This window comes from Eretmochelys imbricata, chromosome 10, assembly GCF_965152235.1.
Source record: "Eretmochelys imbricata isolate rEreImb1 chromosome 10, rEreImb1.hap1, whole genome shotgun sequence".
NCBI classification, from domain to species: domain Eukaryota; kingdom Metazoa; phylum Chordata; order Testudines; family Cheloniidae; genus Eretmochelys; species Eretmochelys imbricata.
Window position 1 is genome coordinate 79,395,002 of NC_135581.1, and position 23,247 is coordinate 79,418,248.

The 23,247-nt window shown below is 39.6% G+C and overlaps 2 protein-coding genes and 1 non-coding gene across 10 annotated transcripts in view; 1 reads left to right on the forward strand and 2 right to left on the reverse strand.

Annotated features, from left to right (window-relative positions):
• Positions 1-10,891, forward strand: part of DIS3L (DIS3 like exosome 3'-5' exoribonuclease) — a 28,057-nt gene extending 17,166 nt beyond the window's left edge. For 3 of the 5 annotated variants that reach the window (XM_077827582.1, XM_077827586.1, XM_077827584.1), the window contains 7 exons: positions 242-334; positions 3,680-4,213; positions 5,660-5,814; positions 5,940-6,118; positions 7,805-7,950; positions 9,497-9,671; positions 9,755-10,891. In XM_077827582.1, coding sequence (XP_077683708.1) covers positions 242-334; positions 3,680-4,213; positions 5,660-5,814; positions 5,940-6,118; positions 7,805-7,950; positions 9,497-9,671; positions 9,755-10,060 — 1,588 coding nt within the window. In that variant the 3' untranslated portion in view covers positions 10,061-10,891. The other 2 variants (XM_077827583.1, XM_077827585.1) reach the window with 2 other exon arrangements.
• A 689-nt stretch (positions 10,892-11,580) lies between these two features.
• TIPIN (TIMELESS interacting protein) overlaps positions 11,581-23,247 on the reverse strand; it is a 34,884-nt gene continuing 23,217 nt past the window's right edge. For 3 of the 4 annotated variants that reach the window (XM_077827591.1, XM_077827592.1, XM_077827593.1), the window contains 4 exons: positions 21,638-21,760; positions 20,079-20,142; positions 15,588-15,791; positions 11,581-12,155 (listed from right to left, as the gene is read on the reverse strand). In XM_077827591.1, the coding sequence (XP_077683717.1) occupies positions 12,010-12,155; positions 15,588-15,791; positions 20,079-20,142; positions 21,638-21,760 (537 nt within the window). In that variant the 3' untranslated portion in view covers positions 11,581-12,009. The remainder of the gene's footprint in view (positions 12,156-15,587; positions 15,792-20,078; positions 20,143-21,637; positions 21,761-23,247) is intronic. The other variant, XM_077827594.1, reaches the window with a different exon arrangement.
• LOC144271791 (small Cajal body-specific RNA 14) lies at positions 17,887-18,022 on the reverse strand. The gene has a single exon (XR_013347429.1).

Genomic DNA, 23,247 nt, shown 5'->3' on the forward strand with positions numbered 1-23,247 from the left:
CCCACAACTCCAGATTGAAGTTGCATGAGGAAAGCAGGATTGGGCCCATAATTTGTAAATGAATGTTTATTTAACTTGATTGCATTACTGCCTTTGTGTGCATTGTGTAAAACTAACCTTTTGAAATCATGCTGACATTTGTATCTTGTTATGCTGAAGCTATGCTTATGTTGCAAACTGCTTGAGAGATGTACATGAATGTGTCCCTGTGAAGAATACAATAAATGTGTTTTATGTTCAGGGCAACAACCTGTTATTTAGCTGATCGTCGTTATGATATGCTGCCTTCCATCCTGAGTGCTGATTTATGCTCTCTTCTTAGCAGAGTTGAAAGGTATGATTTTTGTAATATTTATGACTAAAGAGGGATCTACTGATGCATGAAGGATTTACACAAATAACTTTCTTATTGCTACCAACAGCTACTTGAGTACATCCCTTGTTCAAACATCCAGTATTAACATGTTTGGGATCATGTATATAAATATCCCATGTGTAGTGAGATTAATTCTGTAAAACTAATAAGGAATTGTGACCAGGTGCCTGGAAGGGCCATGCTGAGAGTGCCATACTCAGGGCAGACTGCAAGAAATACGGCAGACAATCCCCAAAAACTAGTGGTTCATTCTATAATTAGATTCACCAAGCCAGTAACAAAGGAGCTTCTGCAGTACCACACTGGTTAACCAGAAGCCAAACACAGTCCCCTTTAGGCATTCCAGAGCCAAGAGCCAAATATCACGCTGTCAGCCAATCCTTAGTAAACTAACTACAGATGTATTAATAAAAAAGAAGAGTGTTATAAATAGTTAAGGAATCATATACATACAAGTGATTGGAAAGTCCTAAAATTAGATTTGTAGCAGTGATGGAACAGACTGCTGGCTTGCAAAAGTCTCTCTGGTAATTTCCAAAAGGTTGGAAGGTCCTCAGTCTGCAATTCAAGATGCTCCTTTTAGTTGTAAATCCACAGTCCAGAGAATTAGAGCAGGAAAGAGGCAAAATAGAGGGGTCTCAGAGGTCTTTTATACACTTTGCCATGTGCATGGAAGTTTACTGTTCCAAGCAAAGCCCACAGCCCAGGTGCATGGAAAATTACTGGCCCAAGATGGAGTCAAGGGTCCTACGAGCATATCACATGTCCTTACATGGTTTGCTGAATCGTAGGAGGTGGCCATTGGCTCCTCGTTGTCTGAGGCATCCTCAGGAAGAGCTATCTGGGCAGAATGAATTTTGTCTATGGCCCATTGTGAGTGTGGAGGATCCTCAAGGGCCATCAACACATAACTGTCTAGCCTTGATGTAAATCTGTCTGGAGGGTGTCACCCAGAAATACAACACAGGTTTAAGATTCAAGCACATAGTAAATATTCATTACTTCAGATACAAAGATGGTACTTGCATATAAACAGGATAATCATACTTTGCAAATCATAACTTTTCCATTGATACCTTACATGGCACAAAGAAAAGGAGTACTTGTGGCACCTTAGAGACTAACAAGTACTCCTTTTCTTTTTGCGGATACAGACTAACACGGCTGCTACTCTGAAACCTTACATGGTGTACTTTGTGTAAGATTTATTGCAACTTGGTACCCATGGTGACTGTATTAGTGTAACCAGTCATTTTTATACAGCATCACGGGAATCACTTCTTTAAAAAATTGGGAAACATGTACTTTTAGTTATTTACTTTGGAGGTGTAAGTTAATGTGCATAATGTTTATGTGCATTTTTTTAAATCCCCAAGTTAGAAAATTACATGCATTTTAAAAAAATCACTATCTTACCTGTGAAAGAACTGATGTAGACCATGGTCCTACAAAGATTTATACATGTGCTGCCTTTTTATTTAGTGAGAATAGTTCTGTTTACCAGTCCAGTATGTACATAACTCCTTGTAAGATTAGAGCCTTAGTGTGCAATCACAATTAAAATTGAGGTGGGGCCTTTTTATTAAAATGTAATATATTCCCACAACATTTTTTGGCATGTAAGTGTCCCTTTGGTAATACTCCCTTAATGGCCATTCCTCTCCATTTTTAAAGAGATTTTTTGGGATGAATTTCATGCTAACAGCAATTCTACGGGTCAGAGTATAGTTGGTTTTTATACCCATTCAAACATTGGCACCTGAGTCTGTCCACAAAAGGGTATCAGTTGTGCTTGATGGTTCCTGATGCGGACATCTCTGCAATGGGAATTGCCATCAGATGTTAATAACTTAGGCAACCAGAACTTAATTTAACTGGTGACCTAGAGATGAAAGGGTCTTCTCTTCTTTGAGTGATTGTCCACATGGACTCCACTCCTGGTGTGTAGGTGCCCCAAGAGTGCAATATAGGTGTCTGTTGGGGTCACACCTATGCCCGAGATGTCCTCAGCCCCCTTCCTCTCCCTAGGGCATCCCTCAGTTCCTTCTTACTGCCCAGGGTTGTGAGACAGAACCTGTGCAGCGTCTGCCTTCTGTTTGCACTGTTCTACAGTTAGTTGTGTTATAGCTCAGTTAGTTACTAGTTCATATAGTTATTTGCCTGTTGACCAGAAAAAAAACAAAGATTTTTTTTTTTTTTTTTCAGTTGAGGCTAGAGAGCCCTCCCACTCGTACAATAGTGCTTGCAAAATGGCAGGAGCTAAATCTCTGGGGTTCCTGTGATGCTTCAGTACTGATTAACAATGAGCGCATAGGATAAGGACCTATTCCTGAAAATGTTGTTCTCTTTAAGCAAACTGAGAAAGCTACAAGAGCCAGCCTGAGGTTGTTCCTCCTTGAGACTTTGATGCAAGCCTCCTATGGACACTGTAAGGAAGGACATTGCTAACCACAGTCCCTCTCCATTAGTGGCCAGGTAAATCAAGATTCCACCCCAAGCTCTTGAGCTTGCCAAGAGTGGAATCCATGGGGGCAATAACGCAAAGAAGAGAGAAGGGTTACTTACCTTAACAGTGACTGTGGTCCTTTGAGATGTGTTGTCCATGTGGATTCTATGACCTACTCTCCTTCCCTGCTAGGACAGAGTCCTTCTCTGGGATTTTGTATTGGCGAAGGAACTGAGGGATGGCTGAGCCCATTCCAGCTTTATGCCCTCAGATTTGGGGGGGGGGGTGGTGCAAGGACATATGGGGGGGTAAGTGTGGCCTCAATGGACACTGCTGGCTAAAAGAATCCACTCATGCATGAATGAGGCACATTCATACCAAGAGTGGAATCCATGTGGACATCTCAAAGACCCACAGTAACAACTGTTCTTTCTAATTACCAATCACCTGAGCCAATGAGAAATATAAATATAAAACATAGACTTTTTATAGGTTAAAAATAACAAAGATCAAGATGCTCTTGGTACATTTCACTAAGATGCCTTCAAAGTAAATGAAAACATTACAGAACAACTGCACTTTAAAAACAAAAGTGGCGGTATTTCTTAGAAGTAGAATACTGCCATTGCTGATATACTTCATCTTCATGTATTGGCCACGTTGTCCCCAGGGTTGAAAGGCAAGTGCATGAGTGAGTGATACTACCATGCCCGTTTGTTTCATGAAGTATAATAACGATAGAGCTGTTAGTACAAGAAACAAAATGGAATCTGTAGGTTTGTCACATGTTGACATCTTTCAAGTTCTGTTTTATGAAAACTGGAAGTGGTTGATTAACTGAGGTTTTTATTTTTAAGGTATGCTGTCAGTGTCATGTGGGAGCTAGATAAAAATTCCTATGAAATCCTGAGAGTCTGGTACAACAGAACCATCATTCAGTCTTCGTACAAACTGGTCTATGAGGTAGCTCAAGGATTATTAGATGGTGACCTAAGTGTTGTTGATGATATCCTAGAACTCAAAGAACTGGATGAGAGAACTAGACAACAGAAGCTGGAAGAATTGGTCTGGGCAATAGGAAAACTGACTGATATAGCTCGACATGTTCGGGCTAAACGTGACAGCTGTGGTGCTCTAGAGCTGGAAGGAGTAGAAATAAGAGTGCAGCTGGATGATAAAAAGAACATTCATGATCTCATCCCTAAACAGCCACTGGAGGTGCATGAGACTGTTGCTGAATGTATGATCCTTGCCAACCACTGGGTGGCAAAGATGATTTGGGAGAACTTTCCTCACCAGGCTTTGCTGCGCCAACACCCTCCACCACAACAAGAGTTTTTTTCTGAGCTCCGAGAATGCGCCAGTGCCAAAGGCTTTTCCATAGACACACGGTACCTTTTACTTCTCTTAATTTGTTTTAAGCACTCAGAGTGAAATTCCAGTGGTTAACCATAGACAAATATTTACAAACTATGATAAAAGTCACTGTAATTGACTTCTCATTTCAGCGTAGCCTTTCAGTGAATTGGGCGTTGCCATTCTAACTGAGGGATGTTATCTGAAGCTCATTTGGCTGGGCCAGGAATAGATGTTACCTGAGTCATCTGGAACAGCCTTCCAAGGGGAATAGTGGGGGCAAAAAACCTACCTTGTTTTAAGACTGACCTTGATAAGTTTATGGAGGGGATGATATGAGGAGATTGCCTACAATGGCATGTGGCCCATCTGCGACTGCTATTAGCAAATCGCTCCCGTGGCCGGAGATGAGACAGTAGAGGGGGAGGGTTCTGAGTTACTACTGAAAATTCTTTCCCAGCTGTCTGGTGGGTCTCGCCAGCATGGTCAGGATCTAACTGATTGCCATATTTGGGGTCAGGAAGGAATTTTTCCTATGTCAGACTGGCAGAGACTCTGGAGGGTTTTCTCCTTCTTCTGCAGCATGTGCCACGGGTCACATGCTGGTTTGAACTAGAAAAAATGGTGGATTCTCTGTAACTTGAAGTCTTCAAATCAAGATATGAAGACTGCATTAACTCTGTGAGCGGTTATGGGCTTATTACAGGAGTGTGTGGGTGAGGTTCTGTGGCCTGCAATGTGTAATAGGTCAGATTAGAAACTAGACGATCATAATGGTCCCTTCTGGCCTGAGTGTAAATGTGTCCAAACATTCTGTCCAGTCAGTGTGGAAGGGCCAAATTGTGTTCACTCTGATTTTTAAGACAGTTCTAGCTTTGGTTGCTCCCTAGTTCCTCTGGTAGCAACCTGAGGGATTGCCCTTGTTTGAGTAAAGGAGATTCAGTGGAATATAAATTAGTATTTAAAATGTAGGGAAAGGTTGTACCAGTGAAGGTCGTGATGTGGACCAGTGTGACTCCAAGGGAAGCCCCTTCCGGAGCTCCTGTGAGTACCTGTGTATTCACAACTACATCCTTTTGGTTGGGGTGCAGCTTACCCCACCTGCCATATGTGGCCCGCTCTGCAGACCACTTCTTGTAGAGTGGGTGAAACTAGCTCCTCCGTCCATTTTATGATACTGGGCAACCTCACAGAAATAAGGATAGAGTAGCCCCCATGCTCCAGTCCTGCCTGGCCCTCACATGGCGTGCATCAGAGGAGCAGAAGAGGAAGAGTAACTAAATGAAATTTGGCATTTTCAAGTAAGAATACTGTTCTAGGGCAGAGGTGCTGCTACAGTTTTTGGTATAGAAGTTTTAATGACTAAGCGGAATGCAATCTGATTATTAATTACTTGAATGTGTATTGCCTTGCTGTTCTTTAATCGCACGCTCTAATGTTCAGGGACGCGTAATGAAGAATTAATGGTTTGTTTTTGGTAGGTCTAATAAAGCACTGGCTGATTCTCTGAGTAAAGCAGATGATCCCTTAGATCCAACTGTGAATAAATTACTGCGGTCCATGGCTACTCAGGCAATGTCTAATGCACTGTACTTCTCGACTGGCTCATGCCCCGAAGAAGAGTTCCATCATTATGGTACCCTAGCCCTGGTCTGTGTGTGTCTGTGTGTCTGTGCATGGGCAGTTCCATGTATCTTTGTTAAATCGTTTGTGTTTTTTTTAATTACTTTCTTTTTTCGTCACTGTCTCCCTTTCTCTTAGGACTTGCCCTAGATAAATATACCCATTTTACTTCTCCAATTAGAAGATATGCTGATATTGTCGTCCACAGACTGCTAATGGCTGCCACTTTAAAAGACACTGAAGTAGATGTTACGGTTAATTTGTTCAGCAACAAAGATCTTGAGGAATTGTGTAGACACATCAACAACAGAAACAGGGTAAGATGGACAGCAGCTCTGTCTTCAGATGAGTTTGAACAACACCTTGGGCAATGGGCCCTGACCCTGAGCCTCTGGGTGCTACAGTAACACATAGTAAAGTTAGTCTTTTAATTAAATAATTATTAAACATAATTAAATACCAGTGTAAAGTGGAGACCGTAATCAAAGTAAAAAACTTGAAATTGTCATTACAGCTTATACTGAGGCAAAACAGGAAAATATATAACCAGGCATGCAAAGTTTGAGTCCTCTTGAGTGTGTGGTGAAGCATGAGAAAGGCAGGGTATTTCCTACACTTAAAGTATACAGGAACTTGCAACATGTGCTTATTCAATGAGGGATATTACAGAAAATTTAAATAGTAATTCCCTTTTTTTAAATGATTAACAAGAAACCCCAACCTTTTTAAAACATCATGTTTCTCAAAGAAGGCTCTGGAGTTGTAAGGATTTGAAAAACACAAACCACACTTAGGGTTTCTCTGCTTCAGCCTGAGCCACAGCATTTTGACAACACAGTAACTACTGTATAGGGAAGCTGGCCCTGTTTTGCCTGTGCTGAAAGCAGCCTTGATGGCAGGAGATGCTAAAGTTTGGACTGAAAATACCAAAATGTCTTTTGATTTTGGAGGGCTGAGAGTCTTCAGTCTGTGTGTCCCTTGCCGCAGCTGAGCAAAAATTGGTACCATTTGGGCTAAATTTTGTTCTCAAAGCCATGTGCACATTTGAGGAATAGACTGTTGCCTTTTGTTGACCTGGTTGCTTCCTTTCTCAGCTATTGTATTAGTGCTAAAAATGAATGATTGTTATTTTAAGAAGGGTAACAATACTTCAGTTTCTTTGATGGGGCATCTCTGAGTTCTTCCATTTCCTTCTCTAATGTTTTTCAGACCTGAAAACCCTTATTCCCAAAATTTTAGTGAGTTTTCACTGAAGTTCTGATGTTCAAAAATGTACAGCTTGATTCTGAGAATATGTAGCTATCTTCAACCTTGGGATAAAAATTTGGGAATTAACCTTCAAAATCTTTTGGTGTTCCTGCTAGAACTATTGCTTGACATTTTCTTTTTTTTTTTTTTTTTTTTTTTTAAAAAAAGTTTTTGCCAGTTCATAGCCTGATTTGCGTCAGGCAAATTCTGCTGATGTAAGTAAATTTTCCTGTATTGAGCTTTTAACAGAGCAGCTAACAAAGTTGTAAATCTGTAGGGACAGAGCGTGATAAGATCTTGAAGAGACAAACAAGTAATTTAGGTTTAAAGAGTAATGGGACTTGCATCACTTATGAAAAGGGAGGGTCAGAGAGAATAAATCATAGATTTTAGCTACACTTTTTGCTTTGGATTTCTTGCAGAGGGAGACTGTCCCTCTCTCTTGGACAGAAAGCCCCTTCTACCTCTGCAAAGATTGTGTCATCAGCGGGGCCTGCAGCAGAAGCTAGCTAAAAGTAACCTAAGGGCTTGTCTGCACAGTGGGGTAATGCTCACTATGAGGGTGTGATTTCTAAAGTTCAGTAACATGTGCCTTAATTGGTCCCTGTGTAGACCCTGCTGGTGTGCACTAAATATTCCCTAACATGCTTTAACGTGTACAAAATAAATAAAAAAGAGCTTGCTGGAGTCAGGGACTCCTGAGATGTTATTTTAACATCTTTCTAAAGTCTTTTTATGGGGCACTCTTTTGACAGGCTGCACAACATGCCCAGAAACAGTCTACTGAGCTTTTCCAGTGTATGTATTTCAAAGACAAAGTCCCTGAAACAGAAGAGCGCTGTACAGCAGATGGTGTTATTTACTCCATTCGAACAAATGGTGTACTTGTTTTTGTACCAAGGTAAGTTAGGGCTTGCTGGTGGTAGAGAAATAAGATTTAGCAGGATGTATTAATGGAAACTTCTGGTTCTTGAGAAAGGCAGCAGTAGCTAACTATAGCGTAGTTGGTTGTTGGAAGATGGCTCAGTTTTAATGTTTTGGGTTTTTTTTAAATTTAGGCCTAATGGCTATCTGGCTCTTGACTCTAAAAAGCATAAAAGTTCCTAAAAAAGAGGATGATATATACAGTATATCTATTTTGAATTCTTAATTTCTGACCTTAAACGACTGTCTGAACCCTCCTCCTTCTGTTGCCCGGCTTCCTTTTAATTGAAATTTGTGTCTCTAACAGCATAAATTGGAAGTTAGTGTTGTTGGAAAATTTTAAAGTAGCCACTTTAAAATTTTCCAATAACAAAATTAATTTGGTTTACTTAAAACTAAGTAAGTGTTTTTATAGTAGAAAAAATGACAACTCTGTTCCCTGGAGGAAGTTTAAAACTGTGCATTCTCCAGCTGCCTCTACTTTGCACTGCATTAATTTCCCCCCATTATTTAACATAAGGGGTATTTAGATTTTCAGGGGGTCAGAGTTGATACCAGCTGTGCCCTATTTTTCTTATTTTAATAACATCCCATCTGTGTCTGAGGATATAAGGGTGGTGGTGGGGAGAGTGAGTAGATGTGACAACACTGTATGTATGGGTTGGGAGCATTTGTGGCTCAGCTTTCTTGGCCAAACAGATGTGGTAGCAGTACCCAGAGGAATTGCTTCCATGATGCTAACGTACCGTCACTTACAGAAACCCGTATCTATAATTATGTTAGCATCATGTGCTGGGGAGTTATCCGCTAAGGACCTCTTACATGACACAATTTTAATCTTGAATTTCTGATCTTGGAAATGTGTTTAAAATAGTTTCTCACACTTCTAAATGTGTTCAGCATGTGATATAACAAACTATACTGAACGGAATGAGTTGGGAAAAGCAGCTGGATCTGTGTAGAGGTTGGACAGCCCTACATTTCACAGTAAGGAGAGATTTCTCCAGTCCCCAAATACCAGTGAAGAGCAGCTTGTGCTGCTAAAGTAGCAGGGGCACCCTGCTTTCTATTGACAATGTAATTATGCTTCTGATTAGCTTCTTGCGAGGTGTCTGAGTTGGGTGGTGAGATGGACTTTAGCACTGGTTAAATGGAGGGCAGATATGCAGAATAAGTGTGTAATATCTTTATGGTTTTACTTTTTTGTTCTTCCCCTTCGCAACTGCCTGCTCTTTTTATTTAGATTGTAATTTTTTGACAGAGGGGCTCTCCTCATGACTGTGACACTGAGCACTGTCATTGCTTGATAAATATCTTCCCTCAAACTCAGTGTCAATGTACCTGAAACATTAGGGGCATTATGATCAAGATACAATGCATTCCTATTCATTATTTTTTACATAGATTTAATCCTTCTTCGGTGTGGGGATGGTTTAAATTCACTAAAATGATTGATAGTTCTTAATAGTACCATAATATTATTTGTCAGATACATTTGTATTTTCACTTTGTGCGTCTCATAGGTATGGCATTAAAGGTGCTGCTTATCTGAAAAACAAGGAGGGTTTGGTCATCTCCTGTCAGTCTGATGGCAGTTGTGTGTGGAAACCTGGTTCTCTTCAGCGTTTTCAGAACAGAATTACTTCCACTACAGTTGCTGGAGAATCTTTTACATTGAGTCTGTTTGACCATATAACAGTAAGTCTTAATAAATTTGCTAATGGAAGCACTAGAGCACAAATGAAGGGAAAAAAATAACATTGTGTACTTTTGTTTCTAAGGTAAAAGTATCTGTGCAGAGTTCACGCTGCCATCCTGACACCATCAAGCTTGAAATAATTAGCAACATACCTTACAAGAATACAGCCACAGAGCTTTACCAGAAGAATTTCCACATAATGAAAACTGACTTAATAAAAGAAGTAACCAGATCTGCAGAGGAAGCTCTACTTGCCCAAGAAAAAAACAGAGTTGAAGTAATTCAAGAAGAACATCAGGAGTATTGCCAAACAAAGGGAGTTAGCTTGTACCAACTGCTTGAGGAAATTAGGGACTTGGCTCTACTAGATGTATCAGCTGGTAACTGAGCATGAAATAGTATTTAGCTGTGCTCCACTGAAGCAGGTTTGCAGAATTTTAAATCGTTTTTAAAATGGATAGTGTAAGCTGATAAACCATTTTTAATGTTTTCTGCTTTTGCTAATTTGAACTGTACCTTAAGTAAAATTTAACACTGATTTTAGAGTGAAACAGCAGTAGTTGATTTAAGACGTTTTATACATGGTTAACTACTGTATTCTCACTGAAAGACTAAAGATTGTATTGGGGTAAACTACTTAAGATGCCTTTTTAAAAAAACAAATCTGATCTTGATCTAAAAAATAAGTGACTGGACATTGTTTTTTCTAAACTAGATTCTTGTAGGGAACCTATATATATCTGCATAAGCAATACAACACTCATGTAGCCAGACCACCACTAATCTTGCCCCTTTAGTTTTGATCCAATTAATTTAACTTTAAATACCTTTTTAATTCTACAGCTCTATTTACATTAAACCTGAATGAAGCAGTTCTGCTTCACCCTTTATATGCTTGCTACACAAAAGTGCACTTTAAAAAAACCTCAAAGCTGTCTACAATTACAATACAAATTAAATCACGCTTCCAGGCCTTATTCCAAGATTATCAACATAGTTGTGGGTGATTTTCACTGGCCTCTAACTCAGTTACTGTATAAACAAACAAACAAAAATGGTTACTGGTACATGTGGTTTTAACTTGATTACTGGAACCTCTGTGGGTATTTATAACATACTAATGGAAGGGACACTTTAGGGGAGCCTCACTGCCACTATCAAAATTAGTATGAAGCTAAATGTAACACTGTTTGATGGCTTTAATAAAGCATGAAAGGATTATCATCTGAAGAAAATTTCTTTGGGGAGGTTTTCAAAGACAGAAAAGGAAGTTAAACACCCAATTCCTACAGAAAGTGCATTCAACTTTCCTGTATTGGTATACTACCACAATTAAAAAAAACCTATTCTAAACTTAATTTTCAATGAAGTTTTGCAAGCTCTGTGCTTACTCCCTTCTCTAAAAGAAAAATTAAAATAAGGGAATAAATACATAGCACTTGTTGTAGGAGGCAAAAATCCTTTAAAAGGATAACCAGAATTATCAGATGATTTGTTGATGAATGGCTAAGTCCACTATCAGATACCCCCCCCCACCCTTGACCACAGAATGCTTTAACAATTGTAAATCTGAAGCTACTTAACTTCCTGTCATGTGATTGTCTCATGACTTAAGCAACACCAAATGAGTAGAGTCTGTTTAGAGCAGATTTGATCAACAAATTTGTGTGGGCCCATCATATGAGTGTATGTAGAGAATATTTTTCAAATTTGGTTTCCAAAATTTAATAACTTTCAAGGTGCTGTATAAAATAACTTACTAAAATATAAGCATTTCATAACGAAGTACTGTTACAAAATGCTTCAGAACAGTTAAGACAGGGTGCATGTTGATACTGAGCAAAAAGTTCCTGACACTGAACCATCACTTATGTTCTATTAAAAAAAACAAAAACCCCACAATTAACGTGATGTAAAAAACTTTATACAAACTCAGGCTTTCAAGACCCAGGTAAGTTAAACTTGAGGAATGTGAATTGTATAAATAAAAAAAAGTCACTTCATAGTATAGGACCAAGAAATTAATGTCAATATTTTCACTGATACCTTTTTTTTGTCTCTGTGGAAAACGCAAGTTTTAAAAAAACAGTTGAAATAGAGAGTAGGTGTGTTAGTTTCCTTTCTTGAATTACGGTATTGGAGAAAACAGTTACTAGAGCTGATATCTGCTTTTTTACACAGAGAAACGGATTAATTTGGTCCAGCTACATTGATGTCATGACTAAGCTTTCCATAGAAAGTCCAAGGTTTAAAGGGAAGGGGGGAAGAAGTCAGTGACACTTGAGCATATTAAGATATCTGGGTCTTTCTAAAACGTCATTGTATCCAGAGGAAAGGTTATTTGATTTCTTCTGCACCTTTAAGTTGTATATCTTTGTCTACAGCTTCCATATCAGTAGCTTGAATTTCTACTTCTGTCAGGTCAGCTGGATCCCGAGCCCCAGTTGTTTTAAATTCTTCATTTGGCTGGGTGGCAGACAGATCTGTTTAAAAAAGTAAAACATTATTGCCTATGATGTCAAAGTACTCCAGTTTCATTTACTATCTGCAATTTAATTGCTCAGGCTCATACCTCTGAGCCGCCACCCTCAAGAATTCAGGACAGTCACTAATTTGAAATCTCTGACCAGCAAAGATAATTGCACAGGGTTTTGCTGGGAGATGGATAAAGATGCAGCAACCAACTTACTTTCTGCATTTTAGAAAAAAAGTGCTATCAGTTAACCCTAAAGTAGAAGTCTAGCTGCAACTTCTTGGTTGGGAATAACAGACACAGTCAAAATGAACATTTTGCCAAGGATATCTTTCTGTAATAATCCCAGATAAAACCCTAGCAGGAATACAGAGGATGACGATAGAATTTATGTAAAATAATAAAAGATCAAGAGTGAGTGCACATACTTTATGCAGACCAGAAATATTCTGTTACTATCAAGCCAGCCAGATCAAAGCAGTACTGGACAGGGGTTGTTCTAACCCAGCCAAACACTAAGCCTTTACACTGCCAAAATTTTCTTGTTCAATAATCACACCTTCCAGAAATTTATACACATCCTTTAGCAAAGGCTACTCTATGGGTTTGGACTAGAACTAGAGAAGAAATTATTTTCCGTTGCTAATGACATCTGTTGCAAATGATCCAGATCAGGGGTCGGCAACCTTTGAGAAGTGGTGTGCAGAGTCTTCATTTATTCACTCTAATTTAAGGTTTCGGGTGCCAGTAATACATTAATGTTTTTAGAAGGTCTCTTTCTATAAGTCTCTAATATACAATAGTTTAGTTATATGTAAAGTAAATAAGGTTTTTAAAATGTTTAAGAAGCTTCATTTAAAATTAAACTAAAATGCAGAGCCCCCAGACCGGTGGCCAGGACCCGGGCAGCGTGAGTGCCACTGAAAGTCAGCTCGTATGCCGCCTTTGACACACGTGCCATAGGTTGCCTACTCTGATCCAGATCTTAACCCAAACTGCAAAAGTCATAGAATACAAACAGTTGACTAGCTATTAAGCAAAAAAAAAAAAATTGAGATCAAAACTAACTGGCACACACGCCTATGGCAGGGGTTCTCAGCCTTTTCCTTACTGAGACCCCCCTCCCCAACATACTATAAAAACTCCACATCCCAGCTATGCCCCAACAACATTTTTTCCTGTATATAAAAGCCAGGGCTGGCGTTAGGAGGTATCAAAGAGGGCAACTGCCCAGGGCCCCACACCACAGTGGGCGCCACAAAGCTACATTGCTCAGGCTTTGGCACCTGGTAGTGGGTCTCGGGCCCCAGGCTTCAGTCCTATTCAGCAGGGCTTTGGCTTTCTTCCCTGGGCCCCAGCAAATCTAATGCTAGTCATGCTTGGTGGACCCCCTGAAACCTGCTTGCGGCCCCAGACCTCTGGTTGAGAACCCCTGTCCTAGGGTACCAGTACTTTCAGGTTAGGCATTACGTTTTTCAACTGTCTATACAACAGCTTTTCTAGACCGCTAACTTTAACAGAAACAATGGCATCTGGACAAAAAACAAACAAAAAAAACCCCAAAACTAATTTGCATCCCCCTTTCAGACAACTTTCCTAACAAAGAGAAAAAAAAAAGTGTCTATATGACATGCTGGGAATGGATCTATATAGACAAATCACCCCAGAGGAATGGAGTCTGATCAACAAAAAAGGACCAGCAACCTCAGTCTGTAGTAGGATAAGAAAATTTATTTGAAATACTATTTCAGTGGTACCCTCACACCCATCAGGTTAATAGATGGATACATTCTGGAGAAATTGTGGTGAAAGATTTTTATGCACAGATGATGGCCATATCTAGCCAGAGAGTACTGGGATGGAATTTGTAACCAAATATCACAAATAATTGGATATTTATTACCAATGTATCCTTTGGTAATCCTCCTGGGGCTTCCTAGTGGAAATGGTCACACAGCAGGAAATGAAGAATTATCTTATCTACTATTAGTAGGCTATTGCTAGCCTCCCACTTGGGGGGGAGGAGGAGGGGAGGAAGAGCAAAATAGTGAACTGTAGAAAAATGTTTTTAAAATGTGGGAGATGGTTGTTTTAGGAAAATTACCAGCAAAACAGACAGAAGACAGATAGATATTTGGTTACCACTCAAAGTACAGTCCTTGGGGGAAAAAGCACACCTGTGCAATTTTTTTGAATATTAACATTTGATAGACATACCTGATTTGTTAAATGTGTAATGAGAGATTTTCACTCCACTAATAAAAATCACTAGAAATGACATGTCATGGGTAGTGAGTGTCAAGATACTCACTCTAACATGGTAACACCATGTTCTAGATCACTGGATCTCTATGTATTACTGTGTAATGTTTCTCTCAGCAAAAGCTCACTGTTGTAATGGTTGATATATAGTCTCCAATAATTACATAGCTAGAATCTGTAAACCTGTTAAAACTTCCTAAAGAAAAGAAGAAAACCTAGCTCTATAGAGGGTTTTTGAGCCTGCCACTTTCTAATAGGAAGTAAGAGGCAAGACTAGTGGATCAGTCTCTAATGTGTATCCATTACATCATAATTTAACCCCTCTTATATCACCACATTAGCCCATATTCACATTATCTTTAGAACCATGAAGACTAGAAACTCCCCCCTCCAATATGAAAGCTTAATTGACAGGTAACTTTCCCTGGGGAGGTGTTTATCTGTGTGGTTTTCTGAATGGTTAATCTTAACTGCAATACAGTGAAAGCTCCCACTTTGCACAGGTAAAGGTTAAATCCTGGAAAATAGAGCATTTCAGAAAACACCATTCAGTTAGGTGTCTACTGCTCCATACAAGCACAACCCCCTAGAACAGGGATGACCAACCTGAGACTGAGAAGGAGCCAGACTTTACCAATGTGCATTGCCAAAGAGCCACAGTAACACACCAGCAGCCCTCCTCCTCCCCCATCAGCTCCCAGTGTTTCCCACCCGCCAGCAGCACCACCAATCAGCACCTAATCCTCCACCCGTGCCTCCCGCTGGCCGCGATCAGCTGTTTTGTGGTGTGCAGGGGGTGGGGAAAAAGGAGGAAGAGCAAAGGCGCAGCAGACTCAGGGAAAGGGGTGGAGGCCTTGGGGGAAGGAGTGGAGTGGCGCTGGGGCAGAGCCAGAGGTTGAGCAGTGAGCACCCTGTAGCACACTGGAAAGTTGGCACATGTAGTTCCAGCCCCGGAGTTGGCGCCTATGCAAGGAGCCGCATATTAAACCACTGAAGAGCTGCATGTGGCTCTGGAGCCCCAGGTTGGCCACCCCTGCCCTAGAAAATCAGCAGCTTTTTTAAATATATTTTTAAAGCATGTCCTGTGCTCTTCTTTGGTTTGATGGTGTGGGCTTTGAGATTTCTAAGCTATGAACATTACTTATCAGCATTTAAACTGCAAAATTCTGTTACTATTTACCATTTTCTTGTGACTGACTGTTAAATTGCAACTTTGCCTGTCTTCTTTCCAAGGCTAGTTGCCGGTTTCTCTCAATTCTTCGCTGTTGCTCCTCTGTCAGGGCAGTACTTGAGTGAGAATCAAATTCTTCCTTCACATGTTCAGAAAAGGGGTCTAATTCTTCTTCAGGAGACATTTTGAGCCCATTATTTCCCCCTCCACTACCTGTATATAAAAAGGCATGAGTAAAAACCATCAGCACTTTTGAAGCCAAAGCTTTACTATTAGTGAAACCAAAAGTTTCAATGTAGGTCTAAGATTGTAAAACCATGTTAGAAAATAAATTTTAAAATTGTAAAGACTACATTGGTAGCTAGAGATAATTCACTGGTTTAAAATGAGGCTAGATAGTGGGTCTCTGATTTCTATAAAATCTGTGTTCTTTCCCCCTGGAATACTAACAGTGTTGACCAGCACCAAATAGACCACATTAAAAAAAAAAAAAAAAAACATTAAAAGTTCTGAATGCACAGGGGTTTTTGTGGGTTGCTGGTTTTTCTGTTTTGTGTTTTTGGCTGCACCAGGGTCCATACATTGGGCTTGAAGGTTTGAGGTGAATAAGAGGTAGGACAAAGGGCTTGTCTTCACATACAGTCTTGCAGTGCTGCAGCTGTGCCGCTGTAGCACTTTAGTGAACATGTTACTATGCCAACAGGAGAACTTCTCCCCTTGGCATAGTTAATCTACCTCCCCTAGTGTGTATTTTTATACCGATATAAGTCTGGCCAAATCAATGACACATTAAATCCTTGTTAAAAGGTTCAGATTCTCCACTGTGCCACATTTCCTCCTGGTGAAGAAAAATGGAGGGTTAGAGCTGACTGATTCTCTGATGCTGGGAATCAACAAGACATGTGCAAATACATTTGTTAATTTAGCTGTCTATCAAATGCAAAACCAGTCACTCTTTAGAACTCCTCATTATGTTGCTACAAATAGGGAATACTTATCAGCATGACTGCCATATTTTACAATATGCAAAATGGAAGTAGAGAAATCGAGTGACTTGTGCAAGTGTACAGAGTATTAGAAATCAGGAGTTCCTGGTTTTAACTCCATTATAGACACATCCCTCTCCCAGCAGAGTAGAGGATTAGGGTGTCCTTTCACTTGAAAGGAATGCATCTCAGAAGTGCCCCAAGGCAATGAGATGGCAGAAAATGTTTTTGAATAGAATTTTCAAGCTGACTTCCGCCAAGCAACTGCTCAAATTTTTCAACTACTTCTGAAAATTCTCTATGAAACATCTCTCTTTGAAATCTGAGGACTGGTCTACACTAGGAAATTAGGTCAGTATATTTATGTCGCTCAGGGGTGTGAAAAATCCAGACCCCTGAGCAACGCAGTTAAACTGACCTAATACGCAATGTAGATAGCGTTAGGTCGACGGGAGAATTCTCCGAATACCACCGCTCAGGGAGGTGGATTACCAATGCCGTGGGGAGAACCCCTCCTGTTGGTATAGGTAGTAGTGCAGCTGTGCTGCTGCAGTGTTTTAAATGCAGACAAACCCTGAGGCATCTATCACGGCGGTATAACTGCTAGTGCTATCAGTCTTAATCTCTCTCTTTTTTTAAAAAAAGACAGCAGAATCTTGATTTTATGAATGCCAATCTTACGAACAACCTGTAATAAAAACTATTTTTCCCTGACTGGGAGGGTGGGAGGGAAATAAGTCACATAAACGTGTTGTTGAAGAACAAGTGAACATCCTGAGGTCCCTTCCAACCCTGATATTCTATGATTCTATTAGTCTGCAGAAGAGAAGAATGAGGGGGGATTTGATAGCTGCTTTCAACTACCTGAGAGGTGGTTCTAGACTATTCTCAGTGGTAGAAGAGGACAGGACAAGGAGTAATGGTCTCAAGTTGCAGTGGGGGAGGTTTAGGTTGGATATTAGGAAAAACTTTTTCACTAGGACGGTGGTGAAACACTGGAATGCGTTACCTAGGGAGGTGGTAGAATCTCCTTCCTTAGAAGTTTTTAAGGTCAGGCTTGACAAAGCTCTGGCTGGGCTGATTTAATTGGGGATTGGACTAGATGGCCTCCTGAGGTCCCTTCCAACCCTGATATTCTATGATTCTATCCCTGCACATTCTGACACCTTGAGTGCATTGACAACTGCCTGGCATTGGTCTGAAGGACAAGAAGAAACTGATGCAGTGCAGCAGACCTACTGTAATTTTGAGTTGTTCAATTTTATTAACTGCTCAATCAGTTTGTAAAATTGGTGTTCTACTATAACATGATTTTAAAAACTAGTGTATGGAGCCATCGCACAGAAAGTCTGATAACTAGACAGACTCTGTCGGCAGGAACCATGTGTTTTAATGTACGTGGCTGTTTAGGGTTGCATTAGATTACTAACAAATACAACCAACAGCAAATACAGCCACATTTATGTAGTTGCACTAATGTCTCACACTGGGTTTGAACTCATGTCTCCTGCATAACATATTTGATCACAAAGCTAGTTAGCTTTTTCTCAGAACTGTTTTTCATGGCACGGAGTCACCTGAAAATATGAAGTGTCATTCACACATTGTCGTATTATCTTTTTTTTTCAGAAACACTGCAGTGAAAGCATGAGTATTACAAAACACTGTCTGTACATTAACATCTGCGTTCTCTAAAGATTTTCTGCATTTAATGACAAAATGGTCTATGGACATACGTTTTTGTGTCTATGCTATTCTGTAAGATACCTCATATTTACATATGATCAATTAAAATTGATAAAATAAGCCTCACTATTTTTTCTAGTATTAACTCTTGTGCTTATAGTTTATATTTCTTGACTTTACATGCCAACATTGTTCCATTGTCACACAGAGGAGAACCTACACAATATTAATAGATCCTTCCCAAAATGAAGTAGATAAACTGGGCTATGATAAGGATTGGCCCCAGTCACAGTATCTCCCTCTTCAGGCTGACTCACTGTGGGACAATAAGGAGGCCAGAAGACAAAAAAACACTCAACATGAAAAGGAACAAGGAAGTATAAAAAGAATTGACTGAGATGACTGCAACCCCCTATGGGCACAATTTATTTATTGTGTAGCTCCAAGACATCATCTAGACTGGAGATTTGGCCAGATTACAGTCATTGCTATAGAGGCAACAGCATCTGATCACTAATCTAATCAGATCCCCATGGTAACTAATACCTCATCTAGATAATTTAGAACTACTGTTCATAGCACAGCCTAAACAGATTTTATCCACAATGAAACAAGCAGACAAGGAAGGTGGTAATATGTTTCACTAGTTCTGCCACAGAATGATCATAGAGAAAAAGGGAAAGATTTCTTACTGCTTGCTCACCATAAGCAATGAGGACCCAAGGGAGAACTATGGTCTGTTACTTCTCTCTAGTATTACAATTTCTTTCACAACACTAACTGAATCCAACTCACTTTTCATGCAAGGAAAAAATTTTTCCACAGACTAGTAATAAGACTACTTTCTGGTTCATCTGAAACACTATTTGATTATATAAAGAACTGTTGCATTAGCCACTTCAAAATTCCCTACTGCCATTAAAAAAAAAAAAAAGTATGATTTTGAGATAGTGGAAAGAATTAAAAGGAGTAGTACGTACACAGAGAGCTAAATACAGTAGTGGCAGCAGACACCAATAAGTATTTTTAACAAGAAAAGAATCGTCATATAGACTGACTACTCTGTTAAAATGGGAAACTTATACATACATAAATCACTTGATGTACTTAACGAACCTTTCAGAGTAACAGCCGTGTTAGTATGTATTCGCAAAAAGAAAAGGAGTACTTGTAGCACCTTAGAGACTAACCAACCTACTTGAGCACAAGCTTTCGTGAGCCACAGCTCACCTCATCGGGTGAGCTCACGAAAGCTTGTGCTCAAGTAGGTTGGTTAGTCTCTAAGGTGCCACAAGTACTCCTTTTCTTTTAATGAACCTTCTATTTCCTATCAACCACAGACTAGTAAACTGCAAGAGCACTTTGATTCTGCACCTCTACAGGTGAAGTGGAACCCTAATGTTCATTTTATGTCAAAATAGAAAGCTTCTTGAAGCCTCTAACAAGTCAAACATTGTTGATGTCCTGCTTTTGGGTTAATGTATTATCCACTACCTATTTCCCTGCTGAGAATGGATAATAAGATGTTGAGAAACTTCTCCTTTACTGAAAGCTACTCATCTCTAGAGATATATATAGCCTGATCAGGCTGTAGAGGATAGACTTAAATGTGATCAAAAAAAATTTAGCATAATTCTATAAGTCTTCTACAGAGACATGTTATTAAAAGCGAGGACCAGATAATCCTAGGAGTTTCCCCCTCCCCCCATAAAAGGATGCAGATGTATTATTTTTCCATTGTACCTTATTTTTTCATTGACTGTGAAAGTTGAGAACAAGTTAATCTTTAAATAAACTACTGGAACAAGCTGCAGAAAAGCATACATGCCTTCATTACTTGTAAAATCTTCATGCAAAATTGGAAGATCAAGTCTAATTCGCTTTAAGCAGGTCTGAAATGAGAACAGATGCTGTTTATTATAGATCAATGTTTTCACCAAAACATCTTTGCACTATTTCTCAGTAAAACAAGAGAGAGTTACATAAAGCTTAATGTAAAACCTGAAACTTAATTGGTAAATTTATATACAACTGAGGATACAGGGCGTAATCACAGGGCTTCCTGCCACCACACCAGGCGCGCACACCTTTACTAACATTTCAATCACTGATGTCCTGCATAGTCCAGAAGGAAGAAAGCCACATTGGGGTCCCTAAGGAAAAGAAAATCAGCTAAATGGTATGCTGCCTTCCATCTACTCACCGTTCTCGCACTTACATCAGAATGGAAGAGAAGCTGAACTTGGCAGTAAGCCTCCCTCTCCCTCCAAAAAATTTTAGTATAAATTTATGTGGGTTAATACCATATTAATTCCTACAGCACTTGATCTTCCACTGCCTTTCCCCAAATCCGGGATTCTGCAGAGTGCAACAATGGACTGGCAGTAAATAGCAGCATAATTACTGATCCTGCCATACTGATGCAGCTTGAAGCAAGTACTGCGGGGCCTCTGGGTTCCACTTCTTTTTTTGGCTCACCCTTAACCAATTCCACTATGCTACACCCGTGTCAAAACTTGTGAGATTTTGAATTACTGTGTTTCCCTCCATATGCTTTTGTATTAGAAGAGATGGTTACGAGCCTGTGTATGTATTAGACCAGGTCAGATAAAATTTAACATCTGTGAGTCAATCAGTTTTAGCAATATAACCTGAATGTCTCCAACAGCCAGGCTAAGAGGAATTGGAGCACATTTTACTTTTAACCAATACAGAGGAAAATAGACAGATTGTGAACAATTGCCTCTTTTGCTAGGCTTTTGGCGACTAAAAGCTTTCCTACTCAGGCCTCCATTCACAGTTGTCTACTGGTCTGCTATTTTTGCCTGTGAGGTATCATCTCTTTCTAGGTGATGGTAAAGTGTTTAACCTGCTGCTAACCTGCTTTCACCCTCTTTTCCCCTCTCAGGAAGATCTGTGCCTTTCTTCACAGTTCCTTACAATTCCTCTTTTTCCCTGCTTCTCTGTTTGGGCTGAATCTCTGTGCTGTTAGAAGTTTGTTTTTCGGGTTCCCCATCTTTCCTTAAGCAGTGCAGGAAACAGCACACCTACTAAACATTCTGCTGCAGATGTAAATGTAAAAATAAATTCCAGCACTCCAAAATAACTTACTTTGGTAATAAAGGATGCACCTACAAGTTACAGCATGTTCTCTGAAATACTGTTTTGAATGAAAGGTAATGTATAATGAACTCTTAAACAATTTATTCAACACTGATTGAGATTGTTAATTCAATTAAATAAAGATGTGCATTTAATTTAATTAATTATTTAGGAGAGCATTATAACTTGTCTTCCTTTTTTGCACAGTATTATTCTCCCAAACTCTGTCTCTTGTACAATATGGTATTTGTAACAAAATAAAAAAAGGACATGACAAGCACTCACTTGAACTTCCTTTTTATTTCCCAAAGACTCTACTCTCTCCATGAAATCATCAAACTGCAGTTTAGGGAACAGCCTATGAGCCCAGTGTTCCATGTGTCGTAAAAGTGTCTTCAAGTCCTCTGTCTGGAACATAAATAAATGACATGCCATTCCAACAGTTGGATATGTCTGCAGATTATAGCGTGAGAAACATTTTCAAAGACACTGGTAGCTCTTGTTTTATGCAAGGCTGAAAGTCTCCTGGAAACTGAACAGGTAAGTGTATCAGGTGATCTTACATTGTACTAGATAAATTAATGATTGCTATTATGGGCTATTACAAAAGAGTGTAGCCAATCTATAATAAGAATGGTGATCAGCATTCAGATACACACCTGCATAGACTTTAAAAGCACTTTTTCAAAAACCTATAAACTGAAAATTAATTGTTTTTGTAAACAAAAGCTCTTTAACAGAAGAGAAAAAAACAAACAAGTGGTGAAAGATTCATTGTCACAATTGTGACAATCAGGGTCCAGAGACCCCAAGCAGAGAACAGAAGGTTTAAAACCCCCCAAAAGAGCAGATGAAGCAAATGACTGCGTACTGTATTATTGTACTATGCAAGTGTATTGAGTAAAGTCTTATGAAAGCTTGCAGTGTTCTGAACTTGAAGATCATGAGATATGTAGACTCTGGTTCTGAATGTGGGTGGGTGCGTGGGTGGAAGGAAGAGGAAAGATGGAAAAGCATTGTAAAAGCAGGTTTGCAATTGAGGTTTTCTTCCAGAAACTGAGGGGCAGTCATTTGGCAAGTGATGTCAGTGAAACTCTGGATTCTCCCTATGGCTAGGGCATACACTGGGAAACTGTTTAAAGGCAATAGGTATATGGAAGTGTAAAGCCTAAGGTTGCATCTTTTTTATTATACAAGTTACACAGTAATGTTTAAAGAACGAGGAGTACTTGTGGCACCTTAGAGACTAACAAATTTATTTGAGCATAAGCTTTCGTGGGCTAAAACCCACTTCACTGCATGCATGCAGTGGGAAATACAGTAGGAAGATTACACACACACACACACACACACCCCCCATGAAAAAATGGGTGCTGTTATAGTGTATGGCAACAGCCATTTTTTCCATGTTCTCTGTATGTATATATATACACAGTAGGAAGATATATATATATATATATATATAAATGGGTGTTGCCATACACACTATAACAGCACCCATTTTTTCAGTGTGTGTGTGTGTGATCTTCCTACTGTATTTTCCACTGCATGCATCCAATGAAGTGGGTTTTAGCCCACGAAAGTTTATGCTCAAATTCATTAGTCTCTAAGGTGCCACAAGTACTCCTCATTCTTTTTGTTGATACAGACTAACACGGCTACCACTCTGAAACAGTACTGTTTACTCTCCCTATTTCATCTTTGAATCTGTGGCTTTTCTATTCAATAAACCTTTAGTTTATTTTTACTCCAAGTAAACAGCAGACACTGTGTTCCCCCAAAGTCAACTGATAACTGAGGGGCAAGATTCATGCCTTTAGGGGTGATGAACCAAAAGGGAACAATCAGAGGTATGGTAGTTAAGAACTCAGGGAGGATGGATTTGGGGAGACGTG